At 36.7% G+C, this 24,905-nt stretch overlaps 1 protein-coding gene across 4 annotated transcripts in view; it reads right to left on the reverse strand.

The window, feature by feature from the left end:
* The window catches only part of LOC128220055 (protein timeless-like), a 194,449-nt gene that overhangs the window by 91,241 nt on the left and 78,303 nt on the right, over window positions 1-24,905 (reverse strand). For all 4 annotated transcript variants that reach the window (XM_052928308.1, XM_052928307.1, XM_052928310.1 and 1 more), the window contains 2 exons: window positions 10,250-10,303; window positions 8,811-9,430 (listed from right to left, as the gene is read on the reverse strand). In XM_052928308.1, coding sequence (XP_052784268.1) covers window positions 8,811-9,430; window positions 10,250-10,303 — 674 coding nt within the window. The remainder of the gene's footprint in view (window positions 1-8,810; window positions 9,431-10,249; window positions 10,304-24,905) is intronic.

A 24,905-nucleotide genomic window follows, 5' to 3' on the forward strand; every position in this document is an offset into this window, starting at 1 on the left:
TGTTTCATATCACCAGTACTGTGCCTCATGTTTCATATCACCAGTACTGTGCCTCATGTTTCATATCACCAGTACTGTGCCTCATGTTTCATATCACCAGTACTGTGCCTCATGTTCCATATCACCAATTCTGTGCCTCATGTTTCATATCACCAGTAATGTGCCTGATGTTTCATATCACCAGTACTGTGCCTGATGTTTCATATCACCAGTACTGTGCCTCATGTTTCATATCACCAGTACTGTGCCTTATATTTCATATCACCAGTACTGTGCCTCATGTTTCATATCACCAGTTCTGTGCCTCATGTTTCATATCACCAGTAATGTGCCTTTGTTTCATATCACCAGTACTGTGCCTCATGTTTCATATCACCAGTACTGTGCCTTATGTTTCATATCACCAGTACTGTGCCTCATGTTTCATATCACCAGTACTGTGCCTCATGTTTCATATCACCAGTACTGTGCCTCATGTTTCATATCACCAGTACTGTGCCTCATGTTTCATATCACCAGTTTTGTGCCTTTGTTTCATATCACCAGTACTGTGCCTTATGTTTCATATCACCAGTACTGTGCCTTATGTTTCAGATCACCAGTACTGTGCCTCATGTTTCATATTATCAGTTCTGTGCCTCATGTTTCATATCACCAGTAATGTGCCTTTGTTTCATATCACCAGTACTGTGCCTCATGTTTCATATCACCAGTATTGTGCCTCATGTTTCATATCACCAGTACTGTGCCTCATGTTTCATATCACCAGTAATGTGCCTCATGTTTCATATCACCAGTACTGTGCCTCATGTTTCATATCACCAGTACTGTGCCTTATGTTTCATATCACCAGTACTGTGCCTTATGTTTCATATCACCAGTTCTGTGCCTCATGTTTCATATCACCAGTAATGTGCCTTTGTTTCATATCACCAGTAATGTGCCTGATGTTTCATATCACCAGTACTGTGCCTCATGTTTCATATCACCAGTAATGTGCCTCATGTTTCATATCACCAGTAATGTGCCTCATGTTTCATATCACCAGTACTGTGCCTCATGTTTCATATCACCAGTAATGTGCCTCATGTTTCATATCACCAGTACTGTGCCTCATGTTTCATATCACCAGTAATGTGCCTCATGTTTCATATCACCAGTAATGTGCCTCATGTTTCATATCACCAGTACTGTGCCTCATGTTTCATATCACCAGTACTGTGCCTCATGTTTCATATCACCAGTATTGTGCCTCATGTTTCATATCACCAGTATTGTGCCTCATGTTTCATATCACCAGTACTGTGCCTCATGTTTCATATCACCAGTATTGTGCCTCATGTTTCATATCACCAGTATTGTGCCTCATGTTTCATATCACCAGTAATGTGCCTCATGTTTCATATCACCAGTAATGTGCCTCATGTTTCATATCACCAGTAATGTGCCTCATGTTTCATATCACCAGTACTGTGCCTCATGTTTCATATCACCAGTACTGTGCCTCATGTTTCATATCACCAGTTCTGTGCCTTATGTTTCATATCACCAGTACTGTGCCTCATGTTTCATATCACCAGTTCTGTGCCTCATGTTTCATATCACCAGTAATGTGCCTTTGTTTCATATCACCAGTACTGTGCCTCGGGTTTCATATCACCAGTACTGTGCCTGATGTTTCATATCACCAGTAATGTGCCGTTGTTTCATATCACCAGTACTGTGCCTGATGTTTCATATCACCAGTAATGTGCCTCATGTTTTATATCACCAGTAATGTGCCTGATGTTTCATATCACCAGTAATGTGCCTGATGTTTCATATCACCAGTAATGTGCCTCATGTTTCATATCACCAGTACTGTGCCTCATGTTTCATATCACCAGTACTGTGCCTCATGTTTCATATCACCAGTACTGTGCCTGATGTTTCATATAACCAGAACTGTGCCTCATGTTTCATATCACCAGTATTGTGCCTTTGTTTCATATCACCAGTACTGTGCCTCATGTTTCATATCACCAGTACTGTGCCTGATGTTTCATATCACCAGTAATGTGCCTCATGTTTTATATCACCAGTAATGTGCCTTTGTTTCATATCACCAGTAATGTGCTTTATGTTTCATATCACCAGTTCTGTGCCTCATGTTTCATATCACCAGTACTGTGCTTTATGTTTCATATCACCAGTACTGTGCCTCATGTTTCATATCACCAGTTCTGTGCCTCATGTTTCATATCACCAGTACTGTGCCTCATGTTTAGTATCACCAGTGTATGTTAATTTGTGTGCCAAAATGTCCTAAAATTGTATACATTGAAGATTTATAAAACTGTGGGAATGTTATTTATATGCAGTACTGTTTTGATCAAAGCATTAAAATACATTTCTTTAAGATTAACAAAGAATATTGATTAGAAGGATGACAATCAACAAAGAATGCTGAATTGTAGGATGCCGGTGGTCTTGAGTCCCGTAACTTAGCAATGATCTCGGCGGAGGTGGCAAGTTATTTGACAGGTTGTTTATTGCACTATTTCCTTAAGTGACAAATTATGGGGTATTAAAGCATGGTTGATAGAATTTTGAAAGTTTTCAAATGAAATTTTAAGGCCAAAAATTGTTTAGATTATTTTTTTCAAGAGCAGTAGTTTTCGTCAGGTGAGCGGAAGAGCGGTAGGGGGGCCTCACAAGCGGTAGATCTTACCTTCCTTCAGTAGAGTTCATATGTCTGCTTTTAATACAAACAGACTAGAATACAAGCCAATGTTCACTCATCCGTTCATAATGTTCAATGAATCAATGAAACATGTAGATGTCTACTGTATACTTGGGTACAAGCAGTATTTAATTACCACAGCATTAATAAATGACATCATTTTTTTTTTTTATGTCCTGTGTACACGTTTTACAAAAATGTGGGAGCCTTAGGCAGCACTTATATTGTTTTCCAGTAAAGGTCATGCCATATTTTTGAGAGGCTCCCAAGGGGATTTTGTTCAGAAAACCAGGGGATTTGAGTCACATTTACAAAAGGATATTCATCATTGCCATTTTGCGCAGTTAGCTTTTTTACCCTTTTTTTGCAACATCCAGAAGTATTTCATTTACACATCTTTAAGTCATTTGCATTTTTATTTGCAGAAAAATACATTTCATTTACCTTCCTCTAAAGTGGATAAAAAATATCTGCTGACTATCAGAAATGATGACTTTCAGACTAATGGAGAGAATGGAATGAATATCATTTTTTCCTTTTTTCAATTCCCAAATAGTCAATTTGTTCGCATTTGATCAAGAAGTATTAATTCATCACAGACTGTCTTTTTGTTAAAGTAAATAAACACGTTTTCTTTTGGCATTCATCAAAACATAATGTACATATTCATTGTATTAAATAAAGACTTAGTTATTTTCTCTGAGTTGTTTACTTCTTTTTTTTTTTTTAGATATTTTACTTCAAACAATAATGAAAAGTGAAACCACAGTTATAGTGTGTGAGTGAAACAGAAAGTTAAGAAACAACTCCGCAAGGGTGAAATGACTGTTTAAAAAAGGTTTGATAAATGCCAACAGGAAACCTTAACAACAAGTGATCAATTAATTTGAAGTAATGATCAAAGGCAAAGAAATATTACTATTTTGGAAAAGGAAGAAATTAATAATTTTCATTCCGTTCTCTTAGTGTCTGAACGTCATCATGGCTAATTGTATTAAGAATTTTTTAAAAGACTTTGGAGGAAGTTAAATTTAATTAACAGTATAACAGTATGACATGACAGTGTATCATAAGAATATGATAAATCATGACATAAAATAATTCTGTATAATTAAAAAGTTAGAGGTTTTCATAGCAAAATACATGTGAATACATTTTTTCGTACTTGCGTCTAAAAATACTTTGAAATTTCGCCAACTTAAACCTGCTAAAAAATTCCCCTGAATACTACAAAAATCCCCCTGAATTTTCAGCCTTTCTAAACAAATCCCCCTGAATGGTCTCCAGAAAATATGGCATGTATGGCATAAACTTAGTTTGAAGACTTCACACCAGGTTGTTCAAAAGTTATTTAAATGCCCATAATTTTTCTAGTAAAGGTCGCCATACATCTTCATGACCTTGACCTTTAAACCCGAAATCAGAAGGCTTAATCTCCTCACCATGAACAATAAGTTTGAAGACACTACACAAAGTTATTGATAAACAAGACGCCAATGCGGCAACGCCGCATTAAAGCCGGATTTTTTATTTGATGATGCAATTTTGCAAACCTAGGATTTGAGTTAGTGACATAGTATTTTTAACCAAAAAGACCCATATTTATACTTAGGCCAAAAAAAATAATTGTTTGTTTAGAGTAACCTTCCCAAAATTTCTAGGTAGGGTAGGTAGGCATTTTTTTTTTTTTTTTTTTTTTTCAAAATCTGTCGTAAGTTCAGAGTGTTTTCTTGCACATGGCAGTCTTTCCTACATTACTGTCATTGCCTGACTTTGTTTTATCATATAAACAATAATTCTGCAATAATATGCATTTATCCGCCCTTCGTAACTCTCTATTCGCTAACGAATATTTTTTTTGCTCAGAAACGGAAAAAAATAGTTAGGGTCGGCGCATTTTTATAGGTAAGGTCAGGTTACCCGAAACAGACATTTTTTTTTTTAGGCCTTATCGGAGGTATCGTTCATACAAATAACCTGATCAACAAAAACTATTCCATTTGTGTGAGGAAAAATGAACATTTTATAAATACATCAGCTTTTCCAATAAGATCTGGCCAAGAGACCTATTTTTTTACCTTAGATGACACACTTTATCATCTAATATTTCATGTACACACATATTTCTAAAGTTAATTAAAATTTTATTTCTTGAAATATATGGGTAGATATGAAATTCATGATTGGGATTTGTGTTTATGAAATAGTAATTGAATTTAGTTGTTGACTGATATTGATAGGTTTGGTAAGCATTGTGTAGGCATGATTATATGAAATGGTTAACCTTAAATGATAATGGTGAACACTTAAAAGGCAATCCCGACAGCTTTGTGGTGATCTGAGGTGACCCATATTCACAAATGTTTAAGACAACATGTAGACAAATATTCTGACCAAGTTTCATAAAGATTTGACAAAAATTAATGAATTTTTATGACCGTGAAATTCTTTCTCCTATGATTTGACCTTGTGACCTAGATTTTGACTGGGGATGACCCATATTAAAGAACTTTCACGATATTATGCAAACAAATATTCTGACCAAGTTTCATAAAGATTTCACAAAAAATGTTTAATTTTTGAAAAGATATTCCTAAGAGTTGACCTAGTGACCTATAATTTGACCCGGGATGACTAATATAAAAAATAAGCAAGATATTATGCAGACAAATATTCTGACCAAGTTTCATCAAGATATGAAAAAAAAATGTTGAATTTATGACATGGAAATATTTTTCCTAAGATTTGACCTTGTGACCTAGATTTTGACCCGGGTTGACCCATATAAAACAAGAGGGCCATGTTGGCCCTAAATTGCTCACCTGAGTAAAAGAGTTTAACCTTTGTAATCAATATAAATTTATATTTGTTCTCAAAGAATATTAAAAAACATACTGATCAAACATGTTGCCTGGATAATCACTGACAGGACTTGTCACAGTTGCCTGCACACTGACAGGACATGTCACAGTTTCCTGCACACTGACAGGATTTGTCGATTGACTGCATACTGGCAGGATTTCGTTCAGTTGTCTGCACACTGACAGGACTTGATGATTGACTGCAAACTGACAGAATTTGAATCTCATATCTGCACACTGACAGGAGTCACAGGACTACTTGTTCAGTTGCCTACACACTAACAGGACATGATAATTCACTGCACAATGACAGCACTTGGTACAGATACCTGCATACTGACAGGACTTTTTTCAATTGCCTGCACACTGACAGGACTTTGTTCAAATTCCTGCACACAAACAGGACTTTTAGTATAGATACACAAACAACAAACAGTGCACCATCCAATAAAATCAATAAACTGCCTTAAGCTCTAAAATTCAAATATCAGAACACATTCAGCACCTTCCACTAATATCATTGCTTCTTCCATCTAGATCAACATCACCTTACATCACGACTTAAATTGTGTTTAAATGCCATAAGTGATATGAGATAGAAGGGACAGCAATTCGCAGTCAAATCCAGACATTGGAAGATTGAAGAAACAGAGCGACTGAGATACAAGAGATCCGGGTGCGGTACCCTAGCTCTTTGAGAAGAGACCTCTTGGTTCTTTAACATGCTCGGTGTAAAGAACCTATACACGGAATACAACTTTCCTGGGTTGGACCAGTACTGAGTACACCACTTTTCCAAGCACTACCCTTTAAGTGCTGTGCGCCAAGCAAGGGAGCTACTTGTACCAGCTTTTAACGTCTTTTGGTATGACGTGGCCGGGGATCGAAACCCAAGACCTCCTGCTTCGTAGGCGGATGCCTTAACCACAAGGCCACTGAGACAGTCATTCAAAATCTAATTTTTCTTTAAATTCATTTAAGACTTATTAACTATCCACAAAGAAGATAAGATTGTAGCTTAAAATAATCTACAGGAAGTTCAATGGAAAAGTCTGAAGAATAAAGTGTATAATAATTATTTGAATTTATGAACCTAAACAAAGAACAATAATTACCTTTAAGGGACTATGTTGAAGACTTAATAAAACTTAAGATCAATTCCCTTGTTACTAAAAAAGTAGTGAAATCTCCAACAAAAAGGGAGACCATATAGCAAGACTAGCTGCCCTTGTTTCAAGAGTAAACTTAAAGCTGCACTCTCACAGATATACCATTTCTACAACTTTTTTATTTTTTGTCTTGGAAAAAGCAAATTTTTGCGTAAATATCTGCAAACCAATGATTTAAGATTGCTGACAAAAAAATCAGATCGTAGATTTTCATATACCGTTTCTAACAGTTTAAGAAAACTGCATAAAACATCAATTTTTGAACTAAAATATAAAAATCATCGATTTAATTTTTGTCAGCAGTCTTATATAACTGGTTTCCATAGAATATCGCAAAAATTGGCTTGTTCCAAGACAAAAAATTAAAAAGTTGTCAAAACGTTCAATCTGTGAGAGTGCAGCTATAACATAACTATCAGATTTTAATATTTTGGCCATTTTGTTGTTGTTTTTGTTGTTGATCAATCATGACCTTTGGTGTATTTTTGTAGAGGGTCACCCAAGGAAGCATTCTGTAAAGTTTAATTGAATTTAGACTTTAGGTAGTTTTAGATGAGATGTTTTTTTTAAAGCAAAATAGGAAGTTGATCATTTTGTTGCTGTTGTTGTTGTTGTTGATCAATTGTGACTCCTTGTTGTATTTTTGTAGAGGGTCACCCAAGAAAGCTTCCTGTAAAGTTTCATTGAATTTGGAGCGGTAGTTTCAGAAGAGATGTTTTTTTAAGCAAAACAGGAAGTCAGCCATTTTGTTGTTGTTGTTGTTGATCAATCTTGATCCCTTGTTGTATTTTTGTAGATGGTCACCCAAGGAAGCTTCCTGTGGATTTCATTGAATTTGGCCAGGTAGTTTCAGAGGAGAGGTTTTTTAAGCAATTGTTGACGGACAGACTGACTGACAGACGGACGGACGGATGCCGAACAAAGACCGATCACAATAGCTCACCTTGAGCACTGTGCTCTGGTGAGCTAAAAATATGCAAGATATAATGCAGACAAGCATTCTGACCATGTTTCATCAAGATTTGAAACAATAATTGTTGAAATTATTACCGTGAAATTTCTTCTAAAGATTTTACCTAGTAACCTAGTTTTTGACCTGAAATGACCCATATTCATATATATTCAAGATAACATGCCGACAAATAGTCTGACCAAGTTTGATAACCATTGGATGAAAACTCTTGATTTTATTACATAAAATGAAAACTTTAACGTAGAACTGTTAACGCCCGCCCAGTTTTTGCCTTTATAAAACCCGTAATTTTTCGATGAAAATTCCGGCTAAAATGTAAGTGTGACACTGACAATGACTAGAACAATGCAGCCAGCAAAAGTATTCCCTATGCTTTGTAGGTCACACAACTTGATTTCAAATGTCTAAGGAAAAGAAAATTAACACAAAACTACAACATATCATTCACCATATAAAGCCTAAAAGCTATTTGAAGCATCAAAGCTATGCACATGTTAACACAAACACAAGCCTTTACTCAAGTGTAACAAAGACTTCACATGTTAAAGTCTGTATACCCATGTCGAGAAAACAGAATAGTCTCAAACCTTTTTGCCCTATGCTAATCACAAAATACTTAAGCAGCAGACTGAAAATAACATAAAGGCGTTTAACGTATCAGTCAAGATATACTATTACAACAACAATGAGTTACTTTAATAAACCTTCAATTTGATTGTAAAGAGCAATTTTATGGTATTCATCTGACCAACATCTAACTTTGTACTAAACTGTGGTCAAGTATTGGGCAACTACCATGGTTTCCATATTGAAGTTGTATCTAAATGTCATCGGAAGTACACTTTATTACCTGAAATAGGTCCTGGCAGATTTCTAACTTATTATACATAAAAGCATCCAAGTTCATGGCAGAACGATAACCATAAAACAAACAAGGTAACAAATATGTGGATCTTAAATTGTCAAACCATGATAAGATAAAAACCTTAAAATAGGCCAGTGTAACTTTCCTTAAACACCAGCGAGCAAGAACCACCAGCCTAACTTGCGAGCAAGATCCACCCACCCTGACCTGTAGAGCTTACCATGTATTGTCAATCATGCTGCTTCCGCTGGAACGAGATAACTGTCCAAGCTGGCTCAATTGTGACAATGGTCCAACCTGGCTCAAACGTGGCAATGGTCCACACTGGCTTCCATCTGATATGCTCATTTTCTGGTCTTTTGTAGCTTGTATTGTTCCATTATCAGATACAGTGCACGCTGAATCCCCCCTAACGAAATCACTCAGGAAATCACCACTGTTCATACCATCATGATCACACTGAAAGTCAAAATTTTCAAGCAATCCACGACATGTTGATACATCTGAGGTCTCTTCATTACTTTGGAGAATCAGGCTGTCTGATTCATTTGTGTGTTTTTCCATCAACTGTATCTTGACTGGACTGATACTATTCTTGTCTGCACTCCCAGATTCAGAACTCCTGCTCAATCTTTCCTCACTTCCTGAACACTGTGATTTAGTTTTCTGATCTCCTGATGCAGACATGTCATAACTTGACGAATCTTGACTCATTCCCATCTTGACAGGAAAAAACATGTTTCGGTCCATAATACTTTCACAGTATGAACATGTTGCAGAGTCGCATGAGTCTGCCTCACAAGATGTTGCGTCTTCTAATGTCAGGAATATCTCACTTGCCTAAAACAAGAATTGAAAATTAGCTGTTATATGGGGAAGAAAAACACCAGATTGTTCGGCTGTTGATGATTATTGAATGTTTCACTTAATCCTTTAGTAAGACAAGGATCCTCTAGAAGGTTCTCATCCAACTTGCTTATGATGTACATTTGGTGATGATTGGACAAAGGCTTCTAAAGTTATCAATCAGACAAGACCAATTTTATGCAATTGAAGGGGGATAAATCTGGAATGACTCCAGTGATACACCTGGTTATCAAAAGATATCAGCCCATACACATTCAGACAAATTTGGTCATGATTGGACAAAGGCTTCTTAAGTTATTCAGTGAACAACATACTGGACAACAACAGCCCGCCTGCCCGTACACCGCAGATAAAACAATACCACATGTTGTTTTCTTTTTTTAAATGGGTGTATATTAACAATATGAAACAGTCAAGTGTGTATAGAATCCAAATTTTGATTTTATTTTTTTCAAATTTCTTCAGTTTAAAATTCAATTTAACTGGTGACACAAAATAAGGTTGTTGTGCCTTGCATTTATAATGGTTCATCATTCTGAAAGGTGATGAATTAAGAATAATTGATTTTCCAGGAAAACAAAACAAAACAAAGACTGATATATCTATGAACATAGTGTACATTATCAACACTGTTTACTTTGTAATACTGCAAACAGATACACTTTAATTTGACAAACGAATATCACTAAATACATCAGGGTTCTTTACTGATGGTCAATAGTTTTTTTAAATCTTAAAAGATTGCATTTAACCATGAAAGGGGAATTGTGTTTAAAGTGTTTTTCTACTTACCAGGTCTCTGTATAGAAGAGAGATTAACTGTACTATAACCACACCCCAGGCATCCTGAAATACAAGTAAACAACTGTACTATGACCACACCCCTAGTACCCTGAAATACAACAAGTAATCGAGTCTACTATAGCCACGTCCAAGGCATCTTGAAATAAAACAAGTAAATTAATCTACTGTGACCACACCCCAGATATCCTGAAATACAACAAGTAATCAACTCAACTATAGCCATGACCCAGGTATCCTGAAATACAACAAGCAATCAACTCAACTATAGCCATGACCCAGGTATCCTATAATACAACAAGCAATCAACTCAACTATAGCCATGACCAAGGCATCCTGAAATACAACAAGCAATCAACTCAACTATAGCCATGACCAAGGCATCCTGAAATACAACAAGCAATCAACTCAACTATAGCCATGACCCAGGTATCCTGAAATACAACAAGCAATCAACTCAACTATAGCCATGACCCAGGCATCCTGAAATACAACAAGTAATCAACTCAACTATAGCCATGACCAAGGCATCCTGAAATACAACAAGCAATCAACTCAACTATAGCCATGACCCAGGTATCCTATAATACAACAAGCAATCAACTCAACTATAGCCATGACCCAGGTATCCTGAAATACAACAAGCAATCAACTCAACTATAGCCATGACCCAGGTATCCTATAATACAACAAGCAATCAACTCAACTATAGCCATGACCCAGGTATCCTATAATACAACAAGCAATCAACTCAACTATAGCCATGACCCAGGTATCCTATAATACAACAAGCAATCAACTCAACTATAGCCATGACCAAGGCATCCTGAAATACAACAAGCAATCAACTCAACTATAGCCATGACCCAGGTATCCTATAATACAACAAGCAATCAACTCAACTATAGCCATGACCCAGGTATCCTATAATACAACAAGCAATCAACTCAACTATAGCCATGTCCCAGGTATCCTGAAATACAACAAGCAATCAACCAAAGCCTGAAAAACCAAAGCCTGAAAAACAGCAAGAAGTCAACTGGACTATAGTCAAGACCCAGGAATCCTGAAATACAACAAGCAATCAACTCAACTATAGCCATGACCCAGGTATCCTGAAAAACAACAAGCAATCAACTCAACTATAGCCATGACCCAGGTATCCTGAAATACAACAAGCAATCAACTCAACTATAGCCATGACCCAGGTATCCTGAAATACAACAAGCAATCAACTCAACTATAGCCATGACCCAGGTATCCTGAAATACAACAAGCAATCAACTCAACTATAGCCATGACCCAGGTATCCTGAAATACAACAAGCAATCAACTCAACTATAGCCATGACCCAAGTATCCTGAAAAACAACAAGCAATCAACTCAACTATAGCCATGGCCCAGGTATCCTGAAATACAACAAGTAATCAACTCAACTATAGCCATGACCCAGGTATACTGAAATACAACAAGCAATCAACTCAACTATAGCCATGACCCAGGTATCCTGAAAAACAACAAGCAATCAACTCAACTATAGCCATGACCCAGGTATCCTGAAATACAACAAGCAATCAACTCAACTATAGCAATGACCCAAGTATCCTGAAATACAACAAGCAATCAACTCAACTATAGCGATGACCCAGGTATCCTGAAATACAACAAGCAATCAACTCAACTATAGCCATGACCCAGGTATCCTGAAAAACAACAAGCAATCAACTCAACTATAGCCATGACCCAGGTATCCTGAAATACAACAAGCAATCAACTCAACTATAGCCATGACCCAGGTATCCTGAAATACAACAAGCAATCAACTCAACTATAGCCATGACCCAGGTATCCTGAAAAACAACAAGCAATCAACTCAACTATAGCCATGACCCAGGTATCCTGAAATACAACAAGCAATCAACTCAACTATAGCCATGACCCAGGTATCCTATAATACAACAAGCAATCAACTCAACTATAGCCATGACCCAGGCATCCTGAAATACAACAAGCAATCAACTCAACTATAGCCATGACCCAGGCATCCTGAAATACAACAAGCAATCAACTCAACTATAGCCATGACCCAGGTATCCTGAAATACAACAAGCAATCAACTCAACTATAGCCATGACCCAGGTATCCTATAATACAACAAGCAATCAACTCAACTATAGCCATGACCCAGGTATCCTATAATACAACAAGCAATCAACTCAACTATAGCCATGACCCAGGTATCCTATAATACAACAAGCAATCAACTCAACTATAGCCATGACCAAGGCATCCTGAAATACAACAAGCAATCAACTCAACTATAGCCATGACCCAGGTATCCTATAATACAACAAGCAATCAACTCAACTATAGCCATGACCCAGGTATCCTGAAATACAACAAACAATCAACTCAACTATAGCCATGTCCCAGGTATCCTGAAATACAACAAGCAATCAACCAAAGCCTGAAAAACCAAAGCCTGAAAAACAGCAAGAAGTCAACTGGACTATAGTCAAGACCCAGGAATCCTGAAATACAACAAGCAATCAACTCAACTATAGCCATGACCCAGGTATCCTGAAAAACAACAAGCAATTAACTCAACTATAGCCATGACCCAGGTATCCTGAAATACAACAAGCAATCAACTCAACTATAGCCATGACCCAGGTATCCTATAACACAACAAGCAATCAACTCAACTATAGCCATGACCCAGGTATCCTATAACACAACAAGCAATCAACTCAACTATAGCCATGACCCAGGTATCCTGAAATACAACAAGCAATCAACTCAACTATAGCCATGACCCAGGTATCCTGAAATACAACAAGCAATCAACTCAACTATAGCCATGACCCAGGTATCCTGAAATACAACAAGCAATCAACTCAACTATAGCCATGACCCAGGTATCCTATAACACAACAAGCAATCAACTCAACTATAGCCATGACCCAGGCATTCTGAAAAACAACAAGCAATTAACTCAACTATAGCCATGACCCAGGTATCCTGAAATACAACAAGCAATCAACTCAACTATAGCCATGACCCAGGTATCCTATAACACAACAAGCAATCAACTCAACTATAGCCATGACCCAGGTATCCTATAACACAACAAGCAATCAACTCAACTATAGCCATGACCCAGGTATCCTGAAATACAACAAGCAATCAACTCAACTATAGCCATGACCCAGGTATCCTGAAATACAACAAGTAATCAACTCAACTATAGCCATGACCCAGGTATCCTATAACACAACAAGCAATCAACTCAACTATAGCCATGACCCAGGCATTCTGATATACAACAAGCAATCAACTCAACCAAAGCCTGAAATACAGCAAGAAGTCAACTGGACTATAGTCAAGACCCAGGCATCCTGAAATACAACAAGCAATGAACTCGACTATAGCCATGACACAGGCATCCTGAAATACAACAAGCAATCAACTGGACTATAGCCAAGACCCAGGCATCCTGAAATACAACAAGCAATCAACTGGACTAAAGCCAAGACCCAGGCATCCTAAAATACAACAAGAGGGCCATGATGGCCCTAAATCGCTCACCTGAGTAAAAGAGTTTAACCTTTGTTATTAATATAGCTTGTTTCTCAAAGAATATTGAACAAGAGCTGTCAAAGTATGTGACAAATGCCCCCCAATGTGACATTGATCTATGAACAAGTACATAAAAAGTTGATCTTGCCTTTATGTGTCAAATACATATTGCAAGTTATATTAAATTGCCTCTGAGCATAGAAAAAAACCCAATCATACTAAATGACAGCCAACACTCTTTATGTCCTCATTTTCAGCATTCCATTGTGAATAAACACTTAGTGTATCTTTTACCTTAGAGGTAGGGACATGGGTTTTGCACATGACACATTGTCTTGGTATGTCGAAAACATATGGCAAGTCATTTTAAAATCTGTCCATATAAGAGAAAGTCACAGCGCGGACACGACAGCCTATATTTTCCTTCAGGTTGCCATGGCAACCAGAGTTCTGCATGGAATTATTTTTTTTGAACAATTTTGAAAAAGCACCAACCAAGGATCATTCCTATGAAGTTTCATCAAAATTGTCCAAGCGGTTTAGGAGAAGATGATTATAACCAATTGTTGACATTTTCCTTTAGGTTGCCATGGCAACCGGGCCAAACAAAATTATGTGAACAAATTTAAGAGAGGTCCATGCAAGGACACTTCAAACCAAATTTGCTGAAGATCTATCAAGGGGTTCATGCGAAGAAAATGTTAAGTTTTTTTTACTAATTTTAGCTCTGGTGGCCCTTAAAAGGGACCAAACAAAATTATTTGAAAGACCTGACAGAGGCCCATGCTAGGATGCTTCAGACTTGAAGATCCATCAAGCAGTTAATAAGATCAAGTTGTTTAAAGGTTTTTCTATTTTTTGCTCTGGTGACCCCTAAAAGGGGCCAAACAAAACCATTTGAACAAAGTTGAGAGAGGACCATGTAAGGATGCTACATATCAAGTATGGAGTCATTCTGACCTTTACTTTCAGAGGAAAAGACGTTTAAGTGACAAGACAATGTAAAAACAAATGACCCCTGAGCAAGGCCAATTTGACCCCAGGACAATAATTTGAATACCTTTGGTGTAGGTCCACTAGGTAACACTATATACCAAATATGAAAGCTCTAGGTCTTATATTTTGGAGAAGAGGATTTTTAAAGTTTTATTTTATAAGACTATATAAAAATATTGAAAACCTAAGCCTATGAACACGGGGCGTGGCCAATTTTGACCCCAGGGCTAAAGTTTGAACAATCTTAATAGTGGTGCGATAAACAATATAGAGATTACCCATGACCACCCAGGGGCGGGGCCAATTTTGACCCCAAGGCCATAATTTGAACAATCTTTGTAGAGGTCCACTTGACGATGAATCATACCAAATATCTAAGCTCTAGTCCAAGTAAGTTCAAAGGAGAAGATTTTTGAAGTTTTCACTATAAACATATAGAGAATACCCTAACCCCCCGGGGCAGGGCCAATTTTGACCCCAAGGCCATAATTTGAACAATCTTTGTAAAGGTCCACTAGACGATGAATCATGCCAAATATCTAAGCTCTAGTCTAAGTAAGTTCAGAGGAGAAGATTTTTGAAGTTTTAACTATAAACATATAGAGCATACCCATGACCTCCCGGGGCGGGGCCAATTTTGACCCCAGGGCCATAATTTGAACAAACTTTGTATAGGTCCACTAGACGATGAATCATGACAAATATCTAAGCTCTAGGCCAAGTAAGTTCAGAGAAGATTTTTTAAGTTTTTTTAGAGAAAACCCATGACCCCCCGGGGCGGGGCCAATTTTGACCCAAGGGCCATAATTTGAACAATCTTGGTAGAGGACCATTTGGTGATCCTACCTACCATATATCAACGGCCTAAGCCTTGTGGTTTGGGAGAAGAAGATTTTTAAAGTTTTTCCTTTCCATTGCCATGGCAACCAGAGTTCTGCATGGATTTCAATTCTTTGAACAATTTTCAAAGGGGACCACCCAAGGAACATTCCTGTGAAGTTTGGATGAAATTGGCTAAGGGGTTTATGAGGAGATGTCGTTTAAAGTAAAAGTTTACGGACGGACGGACGGACGGACGGACGCCGGACAAATTGTGATCACAAAAGCTCACCTTGTCACTATGTGACAGGTGAGCTAACAAGCAATTGACTGGACTATAGCCAAGACCCAGGCCACCTGAAATACAACAAGCAATCAACTGGACTATAGCCAAGACCCAGGCCACCTGAAATACAACAAGCAATCAACTGGACTATAGCCAAGACCCAGACATCCTGAAATACAACAAGCAATCAACTGGACTATAGCCAAGACCCAGGCATCCTGAAATACAACAAGCAATCAACTGGACTATAGCCAAGACCTAGGTATCCTGAAATACAACAAGCAATGAACTGGACAATAGCCACGATCCAGGTATCCTGAAATACAACAAGCAATCAACTGGACTATAGCCACGACCCAGGCATTCTAAAAGTAATCATTCAGTAAATGTGTACAAATAGGGTTGGAACACCAAGAAGCGGATGGTGATGTTTATACTGCAATATCTGTATCAGGATATATTGCAATAAGTGCTTTCTTAAATATTCTTTAACTGGTTTCAATAAAAAAACACCATGTCCCTACTTTCTTCCAGACAATATGTATATTTATATTTTTTACGCGATATGCAAGTAACCTCGACCCATAGTCATGATTTAAGACATTTCATTAAAATGATATAAGTGTTTTCTTAATCTATTATCATAATTATTTAATATTTTTCTATTACAGTTGAATATCTATTGAAAGTATTATTTATTCATTTATTGCATACTATGAAACAATACTAAAGTTATTCAGGGTTACATGCAACTTGTACAGTAAAATAGGATCGTTCTTTTATCCCATTAATGCACTATTAAAATATATTTACTTCTGTTTTTGATAGAAGAAGTCTTGGCTTTAACTATTTTTACATTTTTTTTACATAATATGTCTGTCATTGTCTGACATTGGGAATTCTTTCAAGTATAAGCAAAGGTAAATGCTTTAAAACATCTGTTCAAAGGGGAGTAAAAGCTGTATAAGTCAACCATATCAGTAAAGCAGACCACTGAAAATGTTCTCTGCCATGCTTTTGAATTCTCCTGACCAGTTAAAAAATGTTTACATCTCGTGATCGCACAATGTAATTAATTATTTTATTATTATCTTGTAATACTTCATTACAATCTGGAGCTTGCACCTAAGAAAACCCTGCTAGTTTATGTCCATTAAAAAGGATAACAAAATGTATTCATCACAAATACATCATTGTGTAAAGTTTTCATCCTAAGATGCTAAGAATTTGCTGCTTTGGACTACTTTGTCAGTGCTTCTAAACGTCACACATAAACTAGCTTGGTATTGATTTTTAACTTTATCAGGCTTAGAATCCATGGAAACACAGGCAATTTGAGATGAAACATTTTACAGTCTTTAAATCAATCTTCACCTCATTTTGTCATCATTTTTAACAAACTCAGAATGGGTAAACTTCATGCCAGTTATCTGAACATTTTCTGAGCATTCCACTCAGGAAGTATGGGATTTTTATGAGATGAAAAAAATAAGTGAAGCAATTTAAAACAGCAATTACGGGATTTAATGAAACACTTACACGGAACTTTATATCGGCTTATTGATCATGCCATCTCTTTCAAAATCAAGTTCTATCTTGCTTTCCAAATGTGCTCTCTCTATAATAAATCTTATGAAGCTGCCCTTTTTCAAATATGAATGACTGGGTCTAAAATAATGTAATCTTTTCTATATCAGCTGGTATAAAATGTATCAATCCCAAAAACCCTGTGGTTCTAACCTAACTCAAGACCTGACCTAGTAATACAAATGCATGGGATAACATGATGAATGAAAATAAGTTGAAAAAATGGTTGTGGGAATGACATTTGCATAAAATTCCAACATATCTGCAATGGACATTCTTCGTTATAAAAGTTATTTGTATTTTCTATTTCTGTTGATGGCAATAAGTAATATGCAATGTCAGCTACTCAAAAACCAAGAATTTCACAGTATTTGATGTGTTGCCTGTTTGTTATACATAAAACATTATATTAAATGCTAATATGAAGCACCCATCATAGACATACAAGTCAATGCAATACCAACCTTAAGTTATTGAAACCTAAACTATGCAGTCAAATGAGAACTGATAAAAATACCCTTCAACAATAAAGTCTGTCTTTGGTCACTGATTTACATCACCTTACAACATGTATGTCTTCAATCAATGACTTACATCACCTTACAACATGTCTGTCTTCAACCAATGACTTACATCACCTTACAACATGTCTGTCTTTGATCAATGACTTACATCCCCTTACAACATGTATGTCTTCAACCAATGACTTACATCACCTTACAACATGTCTGTCTTTGATCAATGACTTACATCCCCTTACAACATGTATGTCTTCAACCAATGACTTACATCACCTTACAACATGTCTGTCTTTGATCAATGACTTACATCACCTAACAACATGTCTGTCTTTGATCAATGACTTACATCACCTAACAACATGTCTGTCTTTGTTCACTGACTTACATCACCTTACAACATGTCTGTGTTTGATCACTGACTTACATCCCCTTACAACATGTATGTCTTCAATCAATGACTTACATCACCTAACAACATGTCTGTGTTTGACCACTGACTTACATCACCCTACAACATGTCTGTGTTTGATCACTGACTTACATCCCCTTACAACATGTCTGTCTTCAACCAATGACTTACATCACCTAACAACATGTCTGTCTTTGATCAATGACTTACATCACCTAACAACATGTCTGTCTTTGTTCACTGACTTACATCACCTTACAACATGTCTGTGTTTGATCACTGACTTACATCACCTTACAACATGTCTGTCTTCAACCAATGACTTACATCACCTAACAACATGTCTGTCTTTGATCAATGACTTACATCACCTAACAACATGTCTGTCTTTGTTCACTGACTTACATCACCTTACAACATGTCTGTGTTTGATCACTGACTTACATCCCCTTACAACATGTATGTCTTCAATCAATGAGTTTCATCACCTTACAACATGTCTGTGTTTGACCACTGACTTACATCACCCTACAACATGTCTGTGTTTGATCACTGACTTACATCCCCTTACAACATGTCTGTCTTCAATCAATGACTTACATCACCTAACAACATGTCTGTCTTTGATCAATGACTTACATCACCTAACAACATGTCTGTCTTTGATCAATGACTTACATCACCTAACAACATGTCTGTCTTTGTTCACTGACTTACATCACCTTACAACATGTCTGTATTTGGTCACTGACTTACATCACCTTACAACATGTCTGTCTTTGGTCACTGACTTACATCACCTAACAACATGTCTGTCTTTGGTCACTGACTTACATCACCTAACAACATGTCTGTCTTTGGTCACTGACTTACACCACCTTACAACATTTCTGTATTTGGTCACTGACTTACACCACCTTACAACATGTCTGTATTTGGTCACTGACTTACATCACCTTACAACATGTCTGTCTTTGGTCACTGACTTACATCACCTTACAACATGTCTGTCTTTGGTCACTGACTTACATCACCTAACAACATGTCTGTCTTTGGTCACTGACTAACATCACCTTACTACATGTCTGTCTTTGGTCACTGACTTACATCACCTTACTACATATCTGTCCTTGACCACTGACTTACATCACCTTACTACATGTCTGTCCTTGACCACTGACTTACATCCCCTTACAACATGTCTGTCCTTGACCACTGACTTACATCACCTTACAACATGTCCGTCCTTGACCACTGACTTACATCACCTTACTACATGTCTGTCCTTGACCACTGACTTACATCACCTTACAACATGTCCGTCCTTGACCACTGACTTACATCACCTTACTACATGTCTGTCCTTGACCACTGACTTACATCACCTTACAACATGTCCATCCTTGACCACTGACTTACATCACATTACAACATGTCCGTCCTTGACCTCTAACATCACCTTACAACATGCCCGTCTTTGACCACTGATTTACATCACCTTACAACATGTCTGTCCTTGACCACTGACTTACATCACCTTACTACATGTCTATCCTTGACCACTGACTTACATCACCTTACTACATGTCTGTCCTTGACCACTGACTTACATCACCTTACAACATGTCTGTCCTTGACCACTGACTTACATCACCTTACAACATGTCTGTAATCACTGACTTACATCACCTTACAACATGTCTGTATTTGATCACTGACTTACATCACCTTACAACATGTCTGTATTTGATCACTGACTTACACCTTACAACATGTCTGTATTTGATCACTGACTTACATCACCTTACAACATGTCTGTATTTGATCACTGACTTACATAATCCTATAACATGTCTGTATTTGATTACTGACTTACATTACCTTACAACATGTCTGTCATACATGCAATCACAACATACCGGAAGTTATGTTATGTAAGTATCAATACATTTTGCGTGTTAAGTAACTCTCATACATCACATTACGTCGCACCAAAATCCCTACATTCTCCAGCCCACGAATGATATTAAGGTATATTCCCATAAAGTCTATTTAGCATCCACTACTTCCAGCAGGTATATGTCTTGAATACGTCACCAAAATCCCTACATTCTCCAGCCCACGAATGATATTAAGGTATATTCCCATAAAGTCTATTTAGCATCCACTACTTCCAGCAGGTATATGTCTTGAATACGTCATTACTGGTAATGAGTTTGTCTACAACTGCAAGGTACCACTGCAACCTAGATTTGAAATCATCCTGGAAAATCACAATGTCCCCTCTGCGGATCCTCTGGTGGTGGGTCACACTTTTCGTCTGGCAGTTGTTCAATGAAACCTCTGTTTTCGTTCCTGTATGATATCCCCATAGTTGTTCCGACATTCTCCGGTATGGGACATTGTGATGGATTCGGATGGCCAAACAAGTCATGGTTAGACGACTTTCGGGCACTTGTAAGGAATGAGGCAGTTGGTTGAAAGGTAAGTTGTTCCTGTGTCTGACCAGTCTCCATAATCTCTAGTTCTTTGTTAATCACTCCGTGAAGTTCAGAGAATGTCCAACTTCCTGTTCCTGTTCCATGTTTTCTGGTTAAATGATACCTCGTTTCCGGTAGAAGCCCCTCAAGGATTATGAAAATAAGTAGTTCCCACAACTGTCTTCATCTAACGACTAGAGACCTCTGATCATAGTTTCTAGTCGATCGTAGAAATCATGGAGCTCACTAACATTGTTGGAAGGGGAAGGCAACTGTTGAAGTGTCTGCATGTAAGCAGATAATATTTTGAGATTTTGTCCAAAAAGTTCGGTCAACAAATTCAGAGCTGTAGTTAGCATTGGTTAACCTGAATCCTTTAATTGTTTTCGCTGCATCCCCTTCTAGCAAAGATTTTGAATACCCAAATTTATGCACGTCGAATAACATAGGATTTCTGTGAATGGTTGACTCGAATGAATCCCAAAATGTTTGCCACATTACAAGTTCACCGTTGAAAGAGGGAAGGGACAGTTTCGGCAATTTGTGGTAGTATGAAGGTGTGATGACTTGTTGCAATGACTCTCGATCGGCTCTTCTGGTCAAGATGACTGGTTTACATTTCCGTATTCTTCTTGAGTGTTGATGGCAGCAGTGGCTTCGACGGGAAGTGTAGTTGTATTGGCGGAGGTAGCTTAGTCTGATGGTGCTCCTGAAACATCAGGGGTTATAGCGGCATATGTAGTGGAAGGGATAACTGACGTTGGCTTAGCTAAATGCCTTTTCTCTCTCTGCAGTCAAAGTTTCAAACGTAAATAATAAGCGTTCGTCTCTTTTATCTCACGTCTAGTGTTGTCAACATCCGTTTATGATACATTTTTATCGTCAAGAATTTTAATTGCATCGATAATTCCATCAATTGAAAAGACAATAAATTTAATGTCATCTGATTCATTACCCTCCTTTGCAGTTTCAAGCTGTTCAAAATGATCTTCCAGGGATTCTCTGTCGCCGTTTCTCAGCTCTATGAGCTTCTGTAAATTCATGATCAATCCCAGTCACGGCACCAAAATGATTGGGGTGATCATCAATACTGCCAGAGGTGTGAATGTGATGACAATACACTAAACACGCGTCAATTGTCATTTAGGGACATATCGTCAGGTACCATAAAAAGACCCCGTAATTTTACAATAACTGGCTTAATAAGACACGTGACACACAAAATTAAACTATTTTCAGTAAATTTGAATGCCTTTGCCAATTAAGGAATAAACTAGTTCCCGAGTTGCTTTGGTTTTTCCATAGTTTTATTTAGTAGAGGTCAATCTCAGAACGAGGCTGCTCGTAAAAATTCTACGGAAAGACCTTCCATTGGCGCATAACGCCATTTGACCAGAATCCATCTAAGTTTATGTTGTTTACAAATATGAAGGCAGAGGAATATAAATAAAAATATTTTGTTTTTTCTTTGTTTATAATGTATTACTTTTTGTACTATGAAATGGGTATTTCAGAGGCTCATTTGGTGAATTTTAGGTTCCGCCCCGCGTAATGGTTAAGACAAAAAAAGGGCTCAAATGCCACGCTATTACTTGAGCAAATATTATAGCAGTTTAATACAACTATAATAAGATTATTTTGGTTATCGAATATTCATTCGAAAGAATTACCAAATTTTCGAATATCAATTTTGCCATTCGTTTGCATCCCTCATTAAAAGTTATACATACAATCACAACACACAGGAAGTTACGTTACGTAAGTATCAATACATTTCACGCGTTACGTCACTCTCGTACATCACATTTAGTCGCGCCAAAATCTTAACAATTTTCATACCTTGTATATTTGCTTTAAATGCATTTTTTGAAGTATTTACATTGATAAATTCAATGCACTCCATTTTTTTTTACTATTTTAAGAATTTTGTAAATTGCAAATCATGGGTATCAAAGATGCGTAAAACGTTTACAGCGTAGGTTTAAAGGCATTCCTTACATTTTTCATGGAAATTTTCACAATGTTGCAAGTTATACTAGTCTTACTACCAATAAAATAATTATATTCTATTGATCACACGCTTGATGTCACAGGTCGTGTCAAAATGTTGGCCATGTTGGATAAACAAAACATCATCTGGCTTGTATAAACAAAGGCCATAAATCATTTTATGAGACATATGTGTCACTTCTGTTAGTATCTTGATAAAAAAAATGTGCATCTGCTTCTACATTTTGAAAGTAAGTACAATATGTTATAAAAATAATGACTATCCTGATTGTAAAACTTAGACATGACTCAATTTTACATCATCAGCAGTTTAAGAACTAATTTCTGCCGTTGTCGACTACGGTTTAAAACAAAATTACCGAATAATGGCATTTATATTTCAGTGATTATGACTGGCGAATCTGAACATTCTGACTTTGATGAAAGTGATGGTGAGTATGATGTCGTGATGGTGAACTCTATGGTTCTAAACGTCACATGCACACAGGTACGCCAAAAAATGAGGATTTTGATGATCAAACCCAATAATGATAACGCCTGGACATCCACTAAACGTTTGGAAAACAACAACATCGTGTAGGCCTCATTTAGTACTAGAATAATAACTGTATTTTCTCATTGTAATTTGTATAATTACCGAATGTTATACTATGACTGCGGTTCAACTTTTATATATATATATTTCTTCTGTTTCATATCTAATGTTTCATGTTCCTTTGTTATGAATAATGTTCTTATTCTTTCCATTTCTGTTTCAATTCATGTTTTATTAAATCAATTATTATAATAATATGTTATTATTTAATTATTTTTGCTAAGTTTGATACATTTAAGAGTAATAAAATCAAAATTTCATAAAATTTTGACATGTCTGTTTGTTTATAAATAGTATGCAGAAATAATTTAGACCACATAATAGAATTCATATCACTGGATTGGAAATTTAATTATCTACAAATTTTCATTGATTACTAACTGATCAAACCAAAAGAAATACTAAGAAAATAAGGTTTGTTACATGTGCTAAGGGTCAATATTCCTATAATAACCACTTATCTCCTATGAAATAGGGGTATGGATATGCACTGATAAGCCCTACACTGGCAAGCCTGATATGGCTTGGTTTGACATGAAGTAAAGGGTTAATGGAAATATATTATCACATAGTTTTCTTGCAAATGTTTCCATAGTAACCATGTTCATAATCATGATTTAATTGAACAAAATTCAAAGAGTGCTTTATAAATGGCCCAAATCTTACATTTATTTTTTTCAAACTATTTATCCAAATATTATATGTTCTATAACGATTTCATAATAGGATGAAAACTATTATTGAAGCCAGTTGAAATATTAACATAATTATTGTGAGTGATGTTTCAAAATGTTTTTTCATTGACACAATCTACATTATCACTTAATGGCAGAGCTTTCCTCAATTCTCAAGATGTCTTAAAATTCTGCAACAAGCATTTTTGTACACCTGTTTCCCAACATAATTCTATATAGAACTGGTGGCCCCTAGGGTAACCATTTGAACACAAGAGGGCCATGATGGCCCTAAAACACTCACCTAAGCAAAGGGCCACAACTCTGTGATAAAGCATTAATAAAAATGTTGCAATTTAAACATATCTTTACTGATGACGATGCCTTGTTTTATATTTGTTAAGGGTCATGCAATGAAGCTATCTGTACAGTTTCAATGAATTACGCCTGGTAGTTTCAGAGTTTTTTTTTTAAAGCAAAACAGTAAGTCGGCTATTTTGTTGCTGTTGTTGTTGATCAATCTCAATGCCTTGTTGTATTTTTGTAGAGGGTCATGCAATGAAGCTTCCTGTAAAGGTTCATTGAATATAGCCTGGTAGTTTCAGAGGATATGTTTTTTAAACCAAAACAGGAAGTTGGCCAGATTGTTGTTGTTGTTGATCAATTGTGACCCTTTGTTGTATTTTTGTAG

Source organism: Mya arenaria, chromosome 15, assembly GCF_026914265.1.
Source record: "Mya arenaria isolate MELC-2E11 chromosome 15, ASM2691426v1".
Taxonomy (NCBI): Eukaryota; Metazoa; Mollusca; class Bivalvia; order Myida; family Myidae; genus Mya; species Mya arenaria.